The sequence below is a fragment of the Calliphora vicina genome, chromosome 4 (assembly GCF_958450345.1).
Source record: "Calliphora vicina chromosome 4, idCalVici1.1, whole genome shotgun sequence".
Taxonomy (NCBI): Eukaryota; Metazoa; Arthropoda; class Insecta; order Diptera; family Calliphoridae; genus Calliphora; species Calliphora vicina.
Window position 1 is genome coordinate 52380042 of NC_088783.1, and position 14826 is coordinate 52394867.

At 29.6% G+C, this 14826-nt stretch overlaps 1 protein-coding gene across 1 annotated transcript in view; it reads right to left on the reverse strand.

Annotated features, from left to right (window-relative positions):
- alpha-Man-Ia (alpha-Mannosidase class I a) overlaps nucleotides 1-14734 on the reverse strand; it is a 342150-nt gene extending 327416 nt beyond the window's left edge. The window contains exons 1-2 of the mRNA XM_065506852.1: nucleotides 14417-14734; nucleotides 12791-13647 (exon numbers count right to left, since the gene is read on the reverse strand). Of these exons, the coding sequence (XP_065362924.1) occupies nucleotides 12791-13366 (576 nt within the window). The 5' untranslated portion in view covers nucleotides 13367-13647; nucleotides 14417-14734. The remainder of the gene's footprint in view (nucleotides 1-12790; nucleotides 13648-14416) is intronic.
- Between the last annotated feature and the right edge of the window lie 92 nt (nucleotides 14735-14826).

Genomic DNA, 14826 nt, shown 5'->3' on the forward strand with positions numbered 1-14826 from the left:
GGGAATTATATTTCCCCCCCTAGTTGGAGTTCATCTTTCCAGAGATCCATATACACACAGCCTCATAAGTGAGTAAACACCAGCGAATTTTTTTATTTTTTTAAGATCACGAAAATCATTATAGTCCGACTTAAATCTTTTTTTTTTCAACCGAATTTATTATTCAACCCAATCTCCAACAAACCGAAGCTTTTAAATTTTAATCGATAGATACATTTCAGGATTTTCATTATCTTGAAAAACATCAAATAATTTTTGGTGTATACTCACTTTTGAGGCTCACTGTATAAGAATCGGACTAAATCCCAATCAGACTGGAAGAACCTTTGTGTTTCGAGATAATTTATAGGCAGCCATTGACAGTTCGTAAGGCAGCATTTGGCAACTTTGAATATTTCTTTACTGGGTATCACTCAACGTAGATGACCATAGTGAGTCATTGAATTTTGAGAATCTTAAAGAGTGTTGCTGATGACTTGGTTGGCGGTAGTTGGAGAAAACTTGCAGTAACTCTACTGGGTATCACTCAAGGAAGGTAACCAGAGCAGAGCAGCGTAATTGATCACTGACCAATCTAATATCCAAAATAAAACAAGTAAGAAAGTATGGTCTGTCAAGCCCGACCATATAATACCGTACACTAAGTAAAAGCCAAAACATTTTTCTTTTAAAATTTCAATAATTTATATTTTTGAGTAATTTTCGGAAATGGGCCTTATATGGGGGCTATGTCCAATTATGGACCAATCACCATGAAATTAGGTCGTGTGATATATGTTTACATGAAAGTTGAATTTTGTGAGTATACCAACATTTTTAAGCGATTTATGCACGTTAAAGTGATTTTCGGAAGCGGGTCTATATGGGAGCTATGACTAATTATGGACCGATCGTAACAAAATTCATTTGTATATATAATACTTATTTCGAGCGCAATTTGTGGAGATACATTTATAAATTAAACATTTATGACCGATAAAGTCCAATTTCGGGAGGACATTTGTATGGGGGCTAGATGAAATAATGGACCGATTTCAGCCAGTTTCAATAGGCTTGGTCCTTGAGCCGAAAAAATAATATGTACCATATTTCATCGAAATATTTTCAAAATTGCGACCTGTACTCTGCGCACAAGGTTTACATGGACAGCCAGCCAGCCAGACGGACGGACGGACATCGTTTAATCGACTCAGAAAGTGATTCTAAGTCGATCGGTATAATTTAAGGTGGGTGTTAGACTAATATTTTTAGGCGTTACAAACATCTGCACAAACGCATTATACCCTCCCCAATAAGGTGGTGTAGGGTATAAATAAAATAAATATAAACTTGTCCTGTAGTTTTTTGTTAGGGTACCTCACAAATCTACCAGCATCAAAGTAAACTTCATTGTATAAAACTAATTATAGCAAATTAAAATACACATTAACTTTACAGCGTACATGCGCTTACATGAATAAAAAAATAAATAAATGAATGTATAAATAAATACTCTCGAAATAAATAGCAATAGAAATAGTTAGCAGTTGCTGAGAATATTGAAATTATTGAATAATTTAACTCGCACGTACTACAATATATTCATGCATACATTCATTATTATATTGTTCTTAAACAGCCGGCTGGGACGGGCCGGTCAGTAACTCATAAATACTAAATCTAAATAATAATAGCAGCTAGAACAACAAAAACACTTTGTTGGAAGTGAAGAGTTACGCTTGAATGCAATAATATTTTAATTATTTTTTTTCTAATGGAATAAATGGATGTTGGCTCTTCTATATCTCGATTATCTATGGTTAAATAATGCAAGTTTGTATGTAAAATTTAGCATTTCATGATCATTGTCAAATGGTGTGTGTCTGTGTGTTGAAAAGAATTTCACACATGAGAGAAATTATAAATATGTGTATTTTAAAGACATATGTTTTAGAGTTTGTTATAGAACTGCAGATACCACATAATTACTTCATTTTAATATACACAATTTAGGTATCTTAAATTCCCATCGATTGAACAAATTTATTTCCTAAGTTTTTAGCTTCTGAGTCAGATGAAGGGTTTTTCTGAAGAACTGAGAAAAATAATTAAATTTAATAAATTTTCCCTTATTATTGATAAAAATATTAACAGATGTTTATTGTTAACTATTTATTGTTGAAATAAAATTACTCATAACACTTTACATAGGGATTATAATGAATATTCCAAGTTACATTCGTTATTATTGAAGTGTTTTGCTAACATGCTTAATAAAATAATCAATCAATTTAATCAATTTATTCAAGTTCATCTGGCTAACAATATTGACGTGATGTGAGGGCTGAAGTTACTTCAGTGGTATTGACCTCATGTTAATTCTGAACTACAAATGAATCCCCAACAAAAGGATACTCATCTAGTCATTGAACCAATGATGCACTGTGGTTCCAAATCAAAATCTAGGTGGACAAAATTATTTGGCTCTCTTTTTATATAGAATTGGTGTCTCCGATTCCAAAAAAAAAAAATATAAAAAACATCAATATAAACTTTTTTCAAGTTACAGTAGGGTCTAGATATATAAAAATCAATAATAAAAAAAAAATAGTTCTAAAAATTCCATTCAGTAAAAATTAAAAAAAAATATTTCGTCGGGTGCTTTCTTACAAAGATTCCCCACAAGTTTCTTTAAATGATATACATATATGTATATATATATAACAGGAAAATGAAGAGGCCCATAAATATGAAGATATACACTTAATAAAAGCCTATATCAATGTTTATCTATGTTTTGAAATATGAATTTATATATGGTAAAACAATTGAGATATACAGTGGTTGACAAATCAATGGAAACTTTTCCAAATATTTCATTAGTGGCCTAAAATCTGAAATAACTTTTTAAACAATTTTAACATTTTTGTAGTATTTTATTTGTATACTTTTATTAACTTAATTTAACAAAAAACAAAAGGACATAATTAATTAAATTCTAAAAATGAGAAAACAAAATTAAAAGATTTCTTTATTACGGCATTGACAAAACAATGGAAACTCAGGTATTATTTTAACAAATATTGTCTAAACTTTGCAATAACTCAATATTTTGTTGGGTATTCCTTATTTTTTATAACTGCTACACATCGACGATGCATTGAACCAATTAAAGAGTCAATGGTCTCCTTTGAAATATTTTGCCATTCCCTTATAACCGCCTCCGATAAATCTTCCTTCCTGGTGTAATTTTGGTCCTTATTTTACGATCTACAATTTCCCATACATTTTCTATGGAATTGAGATCTGGCGATTGGACAGGCCACTTCAAAACACGTACCTCTTTGGATTGTAACCACTCGGTTATAACCCTAGAGGTGTGTTTCGGGTCGTTGTCGTGTTGGAATCTCCAAACTAGGGGCATATTTTCCTCAGCGTATGGGTACATAACTTCGTTTAATATGGTTCTGTATCCTATACCTGTCATGGTATCTTTTATAATATGAATTGGGCCCATACCTTGCACTAAAAAACATCCCCATACCATAATATTGCCACCGCCAAACTTTACAGTATTATTTGTGTACTTTGGATCTAATTGTTTTCCCTTTGGTCGTCTTACAAATGTTCTCCCATCACTGGCTCTTAAATTGTATTTGGATTCGTCGGAAAAGAGGACAGTATTCCATTTCTGTATCGACCAGTTTAAATGATCCCTGGCAAATTGAAAGAAATTAGTGGTTTTTTCACAGGACGATAGCAACCAAGACCAGCCTCATCTGCCCTGCGACTAACTGTTCGGGTACTTATTTCTAATTTTAGGCTATTAACAAACTCTCGAGGAGTTATTTTTGGGAATTTCTTGAACTCTCTCGCTATTAAATTATCTTGTCTAGGAGTAGTCTTACGAGGCCTTCCACCTAAATGTTGAGTTTTTACAGAACCGGTCTCACGAAATTTCTTTATAATTTTTGAAACTGCTGATTTATTTATTGAATATTTGTCACAGATACATTTTTGTTTTAAACCAGCTTTAAAAAAAGCAATTATGCGAAAAACTTAGAAAAAGAAATTGTGAAAAATTAAAAATAAAATAACTGTAAACAGGATGCTTTTTACATCGTTCTTTTAAATATTATTTTCGTTTTACACTTCTTTCTTGCAGAAGTTCAAAGGTTTCCATTGTTTTGTCAGTAGCGAAATAGTGAATATTTTTAATTTTATTCCCTTTTTTCTGAAGTAAAATACTAAAAAAAAAAAATTTCATTTTAAAAAAATATTTTAAATTTTTGGGCTACATATGGAATATTTGGAAAAGTTTCCATTGTTTTGTCAACCGCTGTATGTAATTTAGTAAAGCAGTAAAATATTAAAAAAAATTAACGAAAATATGATTCAAAATTTTTTGAACTTCTGGCGCTTCTGTCGAGAAAACGAAATGTCCGATTGAAAAACCCATTTGTATTGGAGGAGAGCAGATTGTCAGCTTCCGAAAAAACTTAGTTTTTCCAAATTCTGAAGATACCGATTTTTATAATTTTGTCCACCTAGATTTTGATTTGGAACCACAGTGTGATGGCAACAATCTTCAAGGAGGCGTTGTGAAGAAAATGATTTGTCTTGGACTCGTGACATGAAATAACTGCTGTTCAAGAGGTTTTTGTCCTCGTATTTTGTTAAATCCAAAGGAGTTTCCTGCACAAGCAAAGAATTGAGCAATGTCCTACTATCAATGAGGCCAAGGTGGACCAAAACAGTATAATGACATCACCAGAGACTTGAACATATGGTACGAAAGATGCTAAAGTATTTCGGCAGAAACCCATTGAAAAGTCGTCCACTTTCATTTCATGATACATTCAAAATTAAAGCCGTACTAGGGAGAAATGAAAAAAGAAATGAAACGAGAATGTCTCTGGCCTATCTGAATAAGATGATCCTCACCAAGAAATTTGGGAGGAACTTTCGGTCACAGGTTAGTTTCCACGGGCAGCAACTTTCATTTCCTGTGGAAGCAGCTCGTTTGCGTTCGTTTAACATTGATCTCATTGTGTTACCCTAGAGGGAGTGCCATAGACTGGTGATATCACTTCCGCTGTTTAATAACATCTCAAAAACTTCCCTTTCTATGACAGTCTTTGCCACTTGGCATGTATGTAGATTGTCCCATTTCAACTGAGCAAGTTTATTTAAATTCAGTGGAATTTCAATCGAATGATCATCACCTTATGCATCATCGAACCCCGTTTAGCAATATCATTCTGTGGATCCTTGTTAACAGTAATTATACAAATATACCTTAAGCAGTTTGCTTAAGTACTCAAAAGTAATGGAGTCTAACAAATCACCACCTAAAAAGGCGTACAGATAATTCGACTCCAAGAAGAAGGCCAAATAATCTGCAGCTGGACCTTTTAAAGGATCCCAAATAGAGGTTATCCGGAGAGCTTGATCTGGATACTGCAAGCTGGTGAAAAAAAATCGGAATGATCCAGAGAGAAGATCTGTATGTGGCAATTTTAGTCGCAAGTTGTTACGAAATTAATGATAACCACCCGTGTCAACATGTCTGCTTAAATACTCAAGAGTAATGGTGTCTAACAAGTCACAATTTAAAAAGGTGTCCAGAGTATTTGACTCTAAGAAGAAGACCAAAGAATCTGCAGCTGGACCTTTTAAAGGATCCCAAATAGAGGTTATCCATAGAGCTTGATCTGGAAGTTGAAGATTACTGCAAGCTGCTGAAATAAATCGGAATGATCCAGAGAGAAGATCTGTATGTGGCAATTTTAGTCGCAAATTGTTACGAAATTAATGATAACCACCCGTGTCAACATGACTGCTTAAATACTCAAGAGTAATGGTGTCTAACAATTCACAACCTAAATAGGCGTCCAGAGAATTCAACTCTACAAAGAAGTCCAAAGAATCTGCAGCTGAACCTCTTAAAGGATCCCAAATGAAGGTTATCTAGAGACCTTGATCAGGAGATGATCAGCCCAAGAAGGAATGATCGAGAGAGACTCTAAGAAGTCCAAGGAATCTGCAGCTGAACCTCTTAAAGGATCTCAAATGGAGGTTATCAAGAGAGCTTGATCAGACCAAGATGTCGAAGAATGTGATAAAATAAATCGGAAATATCCAGAGAGAAGATATGTACGGATCTATGACTGTTTGTTAAGAGAATCGTCGGAATTGCAATTTTCATTTTTAAATCCTAAGATATTTCATTTATGAGAACTGACTGGGTTAGGGAAGTCAAGATTATTGATTGTGGTAACAGGAACAAAGGGAACAATCAAATGTACCCAGGTGAGCTGTACATAAAACGAAAATATTTGAACGGATACCTATTAACGTAATAACTATTTCGAATTCTTGAGGTCCACAATAAGCAATTATGGCGAGGTTTGTCTAGAGGCGTAACTAATGGTGATATGTGCCACTGGTCTACCTCTTAGAACGAACGTGACAATAAGGTTGGCGATTGTCACCAAACAGAACAATGGAGGTTTATCACTTCACTGATTTGATTCCAAATTCGCTGGCGAACTGGAGTCTATAAATATGCATGGAAAAATTGTGAGATTTTGAAAACTTCGGTCGTGGTACAGTCAACTGACGGCTGTCAAAACCAGACAATACAAAAGATGATGCAAGAATTATAGTGCAGGCTTTAACTGATTTTGAATCTTACTTCTTCTTAACTCTATAGATTAAAGTACATCTATAGTCACAGAACATGTTTTAGAAGTGGTTGGATGCATCATCATTAGTTCCAAGAAGTTTATTAACATTATAAAGTACTTTTGTTTATACTTGTTTTAAAACCACTTTTAGGAGAGTTTTGATATAAATTTAAAATATTACAAGTATATAATTCGTTAGAAATTGTGATATTAAGAATGACAAGCAAATTTATGATTTGAATTTATTGCAAGTTTTCTAAAAACTAGAACTTTTGTTGAGAATTTAAATATAATTATGAATAATTACATTATTTGTTCAAATATAACCACAAAAACGTCTACAAGTAACAAAAACATTTATTGATAAGAAATGACCCTGAAAGCAGTTCAAGTCTACTTATAAACATAACTCCTCGTTATGTAATATAAATTCTTCAAAAGCATAGTTTTATATTTAATAAAAATTTTAAAATAATGTATACAACAATTTTTTTAAACACCTGATAAAAAATATTAATGTTTTAGTAAATTAGTTTTTGTTTTAAACAATCGAGTACTAATATGTTTTGCTAAAATCATTTGGGTGATAAAACAAATTTAAAAATAGTCTGGCTTTCTTTGTGAAAGCACAAAGTAATTAGTGTTGAAAATAAACAAATAAATAATTGAAAAATACCTACAGAGGGTTGTGAAATAATTACTACAATGTACCATTTTAAATTATTAAATTGTGTAGATGGTTTGTAAAGAAAAAAATTAAAAAATTCCGGGTAAAACTCGGAAATTTTTTTTTGAGTCCAGTCAGCTGTAATAACAATGCTCCCTAAAGTATGCAGTACAAATTTAGATATTTTATTTGCAAATAAATAAGAACAGGCAGGTTTATGTGGGTTGGAGAAACTTGAAGAACTAACATTAGTAAATGCTGTATAACTAGTATAATATAAAACTGGAAGTTATTAAATAATCCATTGTAGTTTAGACTAAAAAATACAATGTTTGCTGGCTATTTATTATTTATTTAAGGAAAATAGGAGTAAATCACGAAAAAAAAATTCTATATTTCCTGGAAAAATACTGTTTTCATTATGAAAAAAATTAAAAATTTCCTCACGCGTATTCGCATTCAGTCTAATACACTTCATAAAATGTTTCTTGGAAATACAATTTTACACGAGATTGGTTATGTATTTTAATGGTGTAAATTGAAATAAATTAGAATGTTGTTGAGAACACATATGATTTTGAATCTAAAATCATTATGTCATTATCATTATAACAATAAAAGAAATTTAGAAACAAATAAATTGAGTTCTTGAATTTTGAAAACTCAAAAATTTTATAGGTTTGTTAAATTCCCAATAAATAATTTTTTTCGTAATTTAATTTCATATTAAAATTTCGTAATCACACCTTCAAATTTTGAAATCTTTTAAGATAGTTTTAAATTTTGAAAATAGTAAAAAATATTTATGTGAAAAAAAATTGAATTGAAAAAAATTTGGGGTTAAATAAATTAGGAGAAAATCTATTTTTTATGAAATTTTGAAAAAAAAAATGTTTGGGGGAAAAATCTTTTTAACAAATTTTGTTAAAAAAAATTGATGAAAAAAATTTGCTTATAAATCAGCCTCTCTTTAAATAGTAATCTAAGTTGGACTATAGCGGATCAGAGATCTGCGACGAACGGCTGTAAGCCGGCTGAGCCAAGCCGCCGATAAATTTTAAAAGCCACCGCCGAAAATTTGTTGGGCATAAGTCGGCTTGAAAATAGCCGCCGTTTTAAAAAAAGTTCAATAGTAATTTCATAAAATTTTCGGAATTTCACTTTTTATATTTTTAGTTATTTAGAATTTGAGTAGTTATTATTTAGTCGGCTGACAGCCAGATTTGAGCCGCCGAAGTGAAATTTAGTCGGTTTCTGTAGCAAATATATTGATGTATTAATCATGTATGTCAAGTATGTGGTGACTTAGGAAAGGTGATTTAAACAGGCATGACTATATCGACTCCGCTATTTATAACACAAATGAAAAATATAGAAATTACAAATGGCCTGATTTGTAATTTGCAACATATGCTGAAGGCTATAATAAATAAAAATATGATTAAACACCTGAGATGTTCGAAAATTCGAAATTAATTTAAAAATTTTTGAAAAAGGTCATAAATTTTCTTATTATTCTTAAATCTACTTAAAAATTTATTTTGCAATATTTTGAGATATTCGAAGATTCGAATTTATAACACAAATGAAAAATATAGAAATTACAAACGGCATGATTTGTAATTTGCAAAACATGCTGAAGGCTATAATAAATAAAAATATGATTAAAAACCTGAGATGTTCGAAAATTCGAAGTTAATTTAAAAATTTTCGAAAAAAGTCAAAAATTTTCTTATTATTCTTAAAACTACTTAAAAATTTATTTTGCAATATTTTGAGTTGTTCGAAGATTCGAAACCATCTCAAAATCTTCATATTATTGGAAATTTATCATTACAAAACAAAAGCCAATTAAAATTTAAGTAACTTTTTAAAATTGTGCTAGAATTTTGACACGTTGTTGCCAAAATCCAGCTTGATTACTGCGAAGGGTATGTGAAAATTGCACCTACACGGGGCGGCAACTTGCCCAAATTCCTATTATCTAATTAATAAAGTCAATTAAAACGGGTTTCTCTGTTTTATTTCAAATTTAAAGTCTCTATAAAAACCCTTTAGGGGCGATAGATTTCAAATAAATAATTTTATTGTGGAAATTCGTATTAAAAATTTTAAACCACAAAGAGATTTCAAAAAAAATGGAAAATTACACTCTGATTTTTTTACACTTTTCAAAAATAAGAAAAAAATCAAAAAAAGTTGTATTTTTTTGTAAAAATTTTGTTCAAGTTTTTGTTGTGTAAAAGTGTAAAAAAATCAGAGTGTAATTTTCCATATTTTTTAAATGAATAATTTTAAAATCTAATTTTGAAATATTTTGAATTTTTTGAAAATATAAATATTTTCATTTAAAAAAATAAATAAAATTTTGATTAAAATTCGAAGTTAATTTAGAATTTTTCGAAAACAGCTAAAATAAAGCAAAATATGATTGACCTTTTAAATGTTTTCTAGAATTGTAAATAAATAATTGACTTTTCGAAATTTTTTTTTTTTTAATTCGAAAATATTCTGATTTTTTTATATTTATAAAAATAAATGAAATTATTAGTTAAATGGCCTTTTAAAATCTAAAAACATATACTTTTTTGCAATTTTTTGAGATGTTTAAAAATTCAAACAATTTTTTAAATAGCTGTTTAAAATCTGAAAACGTATATCTTCATTTTGTAATTTTTTGAGATTTTCGAAAATTCAGAGCTGTTCCAAAATTCGAAGTTAATTTAAAATTTTTTGAAAACAGCTAATATAAAGCAAAATATGATTGACCTTTAAATGTTTTCTAGAATTGTAAATAAATAATTGACTTTTCGAAATTATTTTTTTTTTAATTCGAAAAAATTCTGATTTTTTATATTTATAAAAATAAATGATATTATTAGTTAAATGACCTTTTAAAATCTAAAAATATATACTTTTTTTTGCAAGTTTTTGAGATGTAAATAGCTGTTTAAAATTTGAAAACGTATATCTTCATTTTGTAATTTTTTGAGATGTTCGAAAATTCGAAGTTAAATTCGAACTATCCGAAAAAAGCTTAAATTCATCATGATTTTGATCTAAATAATAAAATTTGATTTTATTGTTTAATAATTCTAAAAAAAAACTTAATTTCGCAATTAAATTAAATCTTCGAAAAATCGAAAATTATCTTCAAAATTTTCGAAAACAGTTTTATTAAGCAAAGAATATTGCACAATTAAATAAAATTCGTATTATTCACTAAAATAATTTTATTAACATTCTAATAATCTCTAATCCAAGAAGTTTGTGAATAAAAGCAAAATCGAATTTACATTAAAATCAATTTTAACGAAAATATTATTTTCTATAACTTCAGGAACAGAAATCTATTAAGTCTAATTAACATTCCATATTTAATACACAAACGTTTGTGGTATTTGTTTACACAAATTTCAAAATTATAATCCAAATTTGTATAACTTAGTAAGGTATTAAAATGTTGTTGTAGTTGTTTGAAAAGATACAGGTTTTTGGTTTGGTTTAACAAAAATAATTCATAATATTAATAAATAATATTTTTATTTCTATATAAATAACAATAGAAATCACAAAACTAGACCACCAGCATAGAAAATCAATGATGACAGATTAAACATTTATAACTTTAAAATTTTGTTTCCTAACTCAAGGGTTACACTGTACACAAAATATTTATAACATCCCGGAATATATTTGTCGATAAAGAGAACAAAATAAACGACAAAGTCATAAACTATCAAAAAAAAACAACCAGGGAAGTAACAGTAAGAGGAGATAATAAGCCATAATGATTTGAGAATTTTTCACAAACATTAGTTTAATTATAGACACGATGACGTCGTAAACATTTAAGGGAAAGGTTGTTTATTTGGTTGATTAACCAAATAAAAGTACATATAAAAAGTCTTATCTAATAACCTTTTCAAAAAAGAACTTAAAGAATAAATTTAATACAAGTAGTTTTAAGCTAAAAAAAAACTATGCGTCACTACTTAAGAGCAAGTTAGTCAGTTAGAAGCTTTGAAACATCTTTTTGCTGTATTTTGGATTCTATTTCTATATTCTATTGCCATTTGTTTACGTATTCTATTTTGTTATTTATAAAAAATTTATTCTTTCAAGCATTTTTTATTATTTCTCAGTTTTTTTTTTTCAGTTTCTATCACACAAAGTCTCATTTGTTAATCTTTAATCATTAAAAGTTTTGAATTTACAGGCGTCTATTCATACTCAAACTACTGACCCACATCAGTGAGGAAATATACAAAATAAAAAAACGAAAATAACGAATGCGAATATATGAAAAATAACGCCACTTGATGAATATGGAAAAAACAACTAGTGTTTAGTAAATTAATTTTGGTTTTTTTCTCAACTTTTGTCATTCTGTCTTAGTTTGTAAATTGTATATTTTTTTATAGAAATACAGCATTGTGTACAAATATAAATTAAGATTTATTTGTAAGATAAGTAAATGATAGATGATGAAACAAGAATTGTAGGATTTCTTTAAATTGTATGTATTGAAAATGAATTTGAAATGAAACTGGACTTGGTTTATTTAATTAAGATGGAGAAATATTGAATACAATTAATTTGATTAGTATTAAAGTAGAAAGCATTATAAAGCAGCTAAGCTTTTAAAAAGAAACGCTTTTGAGTTAGTGGTCGACTATGGGAAGGCAAATCTGAGCACCTCTGGATTTGTTGGTAATTTATTTTAGCAACTAAGAGTTTATTGCTTATATATTTTACAGATTTTCAATAACAATATTCTCGAATGTAATCGTGGCTTAAGATATACAATATTCATCTAGTTTGCAAATGTCCTAACCTTTGAAATTTAAGTAATTTTAAATTAAAGAAAATCATGATTTCTTTACAGAATTTTAATCCAATTTTATAGTGTAAGAAACAAAATAAGTTTGACTTTCTATATTTCTAAAAAAAATCAGCTTAAACCACTTATATCTCATTCTAAATGACGCTAACATGTTTCCCTCCAAACACATAAAGCAAACATTAGATTAGAATCATCTCAAATTTAAATATTCATATTCATTTCTATTTAAATGAAATTCTAGTTTAAGCAAAAGCCATAAATTCAATTTTCTGATAAAACGTTGATACAATTCAAGTATGATACAAAAAAAGTATTTTTCAATAAACCAAATCAATAGTAAAATAGTCATATAGTTTTACACTATAACGCTAATTATAATTGATGATTGATATTTTTTTTTTGTATTATTTATACAACAAATTATAACATTATTAACAATGATAAATGATTGTTGTTAAAGAAATACACAAAATAAGCCCTCATATTTGTTCAGTTCCCATAGCATTGAACACAAATGCCACAGAAAAGAAAATCCCTTATGGGCAGACATTTGTATAGAAAAAGAAATCATTAAAATTTAAATAAAACAGATAGATGTTTTGTACATACCTCTTTAACTTTTAAACGTTTATCCTCCACACTGGCATCGGTGTCCGCATGACCGCCCAAGGGCATTTGTAAATTAACATTGCCAATGGGTAGATTATTGTTGTCCAAAGCAGCTACATCATCGGGGGAATGATTGTTGTCATTGTTTTTCGCTTGATTGTTGAGTGGTGGAGCAGCCCCCTGCTGCATGCCGGTTTCATCGAATTGCTGTGGTGAATCCTGTTCACCCGCATCGGCTCCACTATCCATGGTATCTTGCTGCAATTGGGGTTTATCCATAATTTCACCCAATTCTTCTTTGATTTTGGCTTGCAGTTTAACGCGATCATTCATGAAATGTGGATCGAGGTCTTTGGGAGCATGAGCAGCCAGGGGAGGGGCTGGTATAAAGATTTCAGGACCGGCTTTTTGAAATTGTTTGTAAACTCTAAGCACACGCTCGCCCCCAAAGTTGTCCGGTAGCAGGAATATGCCGCCAAAACATAACAAACACAAAGTGGCCAATACCAAGCCAATGAGACACTTTTCTTTCGAATGGAAACCCGATTTACGCCCAATGGGCCCGATGCGATACATGTTGACGGCTTAAGGTTTAAAAATACACCACAAAAAGGGGAGGTTTTCGTTGATGTCGTGTATGGACAATATAAGGATGTTTTTATATGATGTAGTAATTGTTGTTGTTGTTATTTTTCAACTTGTTTTTGTTGTTTTTATTATTATTATGTTGTCTGTCTGTTTCTATGTGTTCGTTTTTTGCAAACGCAGGCGTAAAATAAAATGTCAATAATTTGAAGGTGGCTCAGCTGGTTGGAGCACGCACAGCAAAAATACCGGTATGATGAGATACAAAAAAACTGAAAGCGACAATGATTTTTTTAATATTTTATTTATTTTCTGAAACTAAATTTTGTTCAACTTTATTGTTGTTTTATTTGATACACACAAAAAAAGAGATTGAATTATTTTTGAGAAACAAAAAAAAGAAGCCGAAAAACTTTCACTCTATTATTTCACACAAATTTAATAATGGAATTATTTTCTTCACTGTATGTACACGGAAATTATTTTGCAATTTTGCTAAATATTATTTTGCAAATATGTAATTAAACTTCACTACAGACATTGGAACAATGTTAAATTTGAAGATTTATCAAAGTTTAATACACACACGAAATAACTAACAGAAAACCGCTAAAAATAGCTTTACCGCAAGCAAACAATGAAGGCGCGAGACTGTCAACGTGACAGCTTCAAAAAACACACAAAAAATATTTAGCAAGCTCCCCACTTTTTACACTCGAGAAAATTTTAAACATAAATGGAGCAACACACAACAAAAACAATACGTCCATAGAGAAATAACAAAAGAAACAATGAAAAACCAAGAGAACGAGAGCAAGTCTACAAACACACACGCACTTACACGATATTATTTACTCAAACAAAAACAGCATTTTCATGGGCCATCAATTGTTAATAAACCGTTAATTTTTTTAATAGAAAAACTACAGAAACTAACTACCAAAATAGTAAAAATTTTAATTAGTTTCTTTAATTTATCATACAAAATAATCGCAATTTTTAATTTATATCTTGTCTTGGATTTATTGTTTATTTTTATACCTCTTTCTTATTTTCGGTTTAAGCACCTTTCGTTTTTTTTTTGTGTCTTCTTACTAATGTCTCATTTTCGTTTACATACATACACCTTGCACTATTGTATTATTGACTGGATTTATTTCTATTTAAAATTAATAAGGGGAGTTTTTTTCAGTTCCCTTATTAACTGGCAATAAAGTTAACACAATCACTATGTTTTATACTGTTTTTACTACATTTATTTATTTTTATTTTAACTGAAATCCATTTATTCAAGACAAAGAATTGGAGGATGCTGCACTGTAAAACGAAATGCAAAAAACTAATTTTCTCTTGTTGGGATTTTTCTTTTTCTGACATTTCTCATAGTAACCGTTTGTGGTGATGCCATATTGCTTACATTTATTGTATTATCAAAGTGGTTATTTCTTATT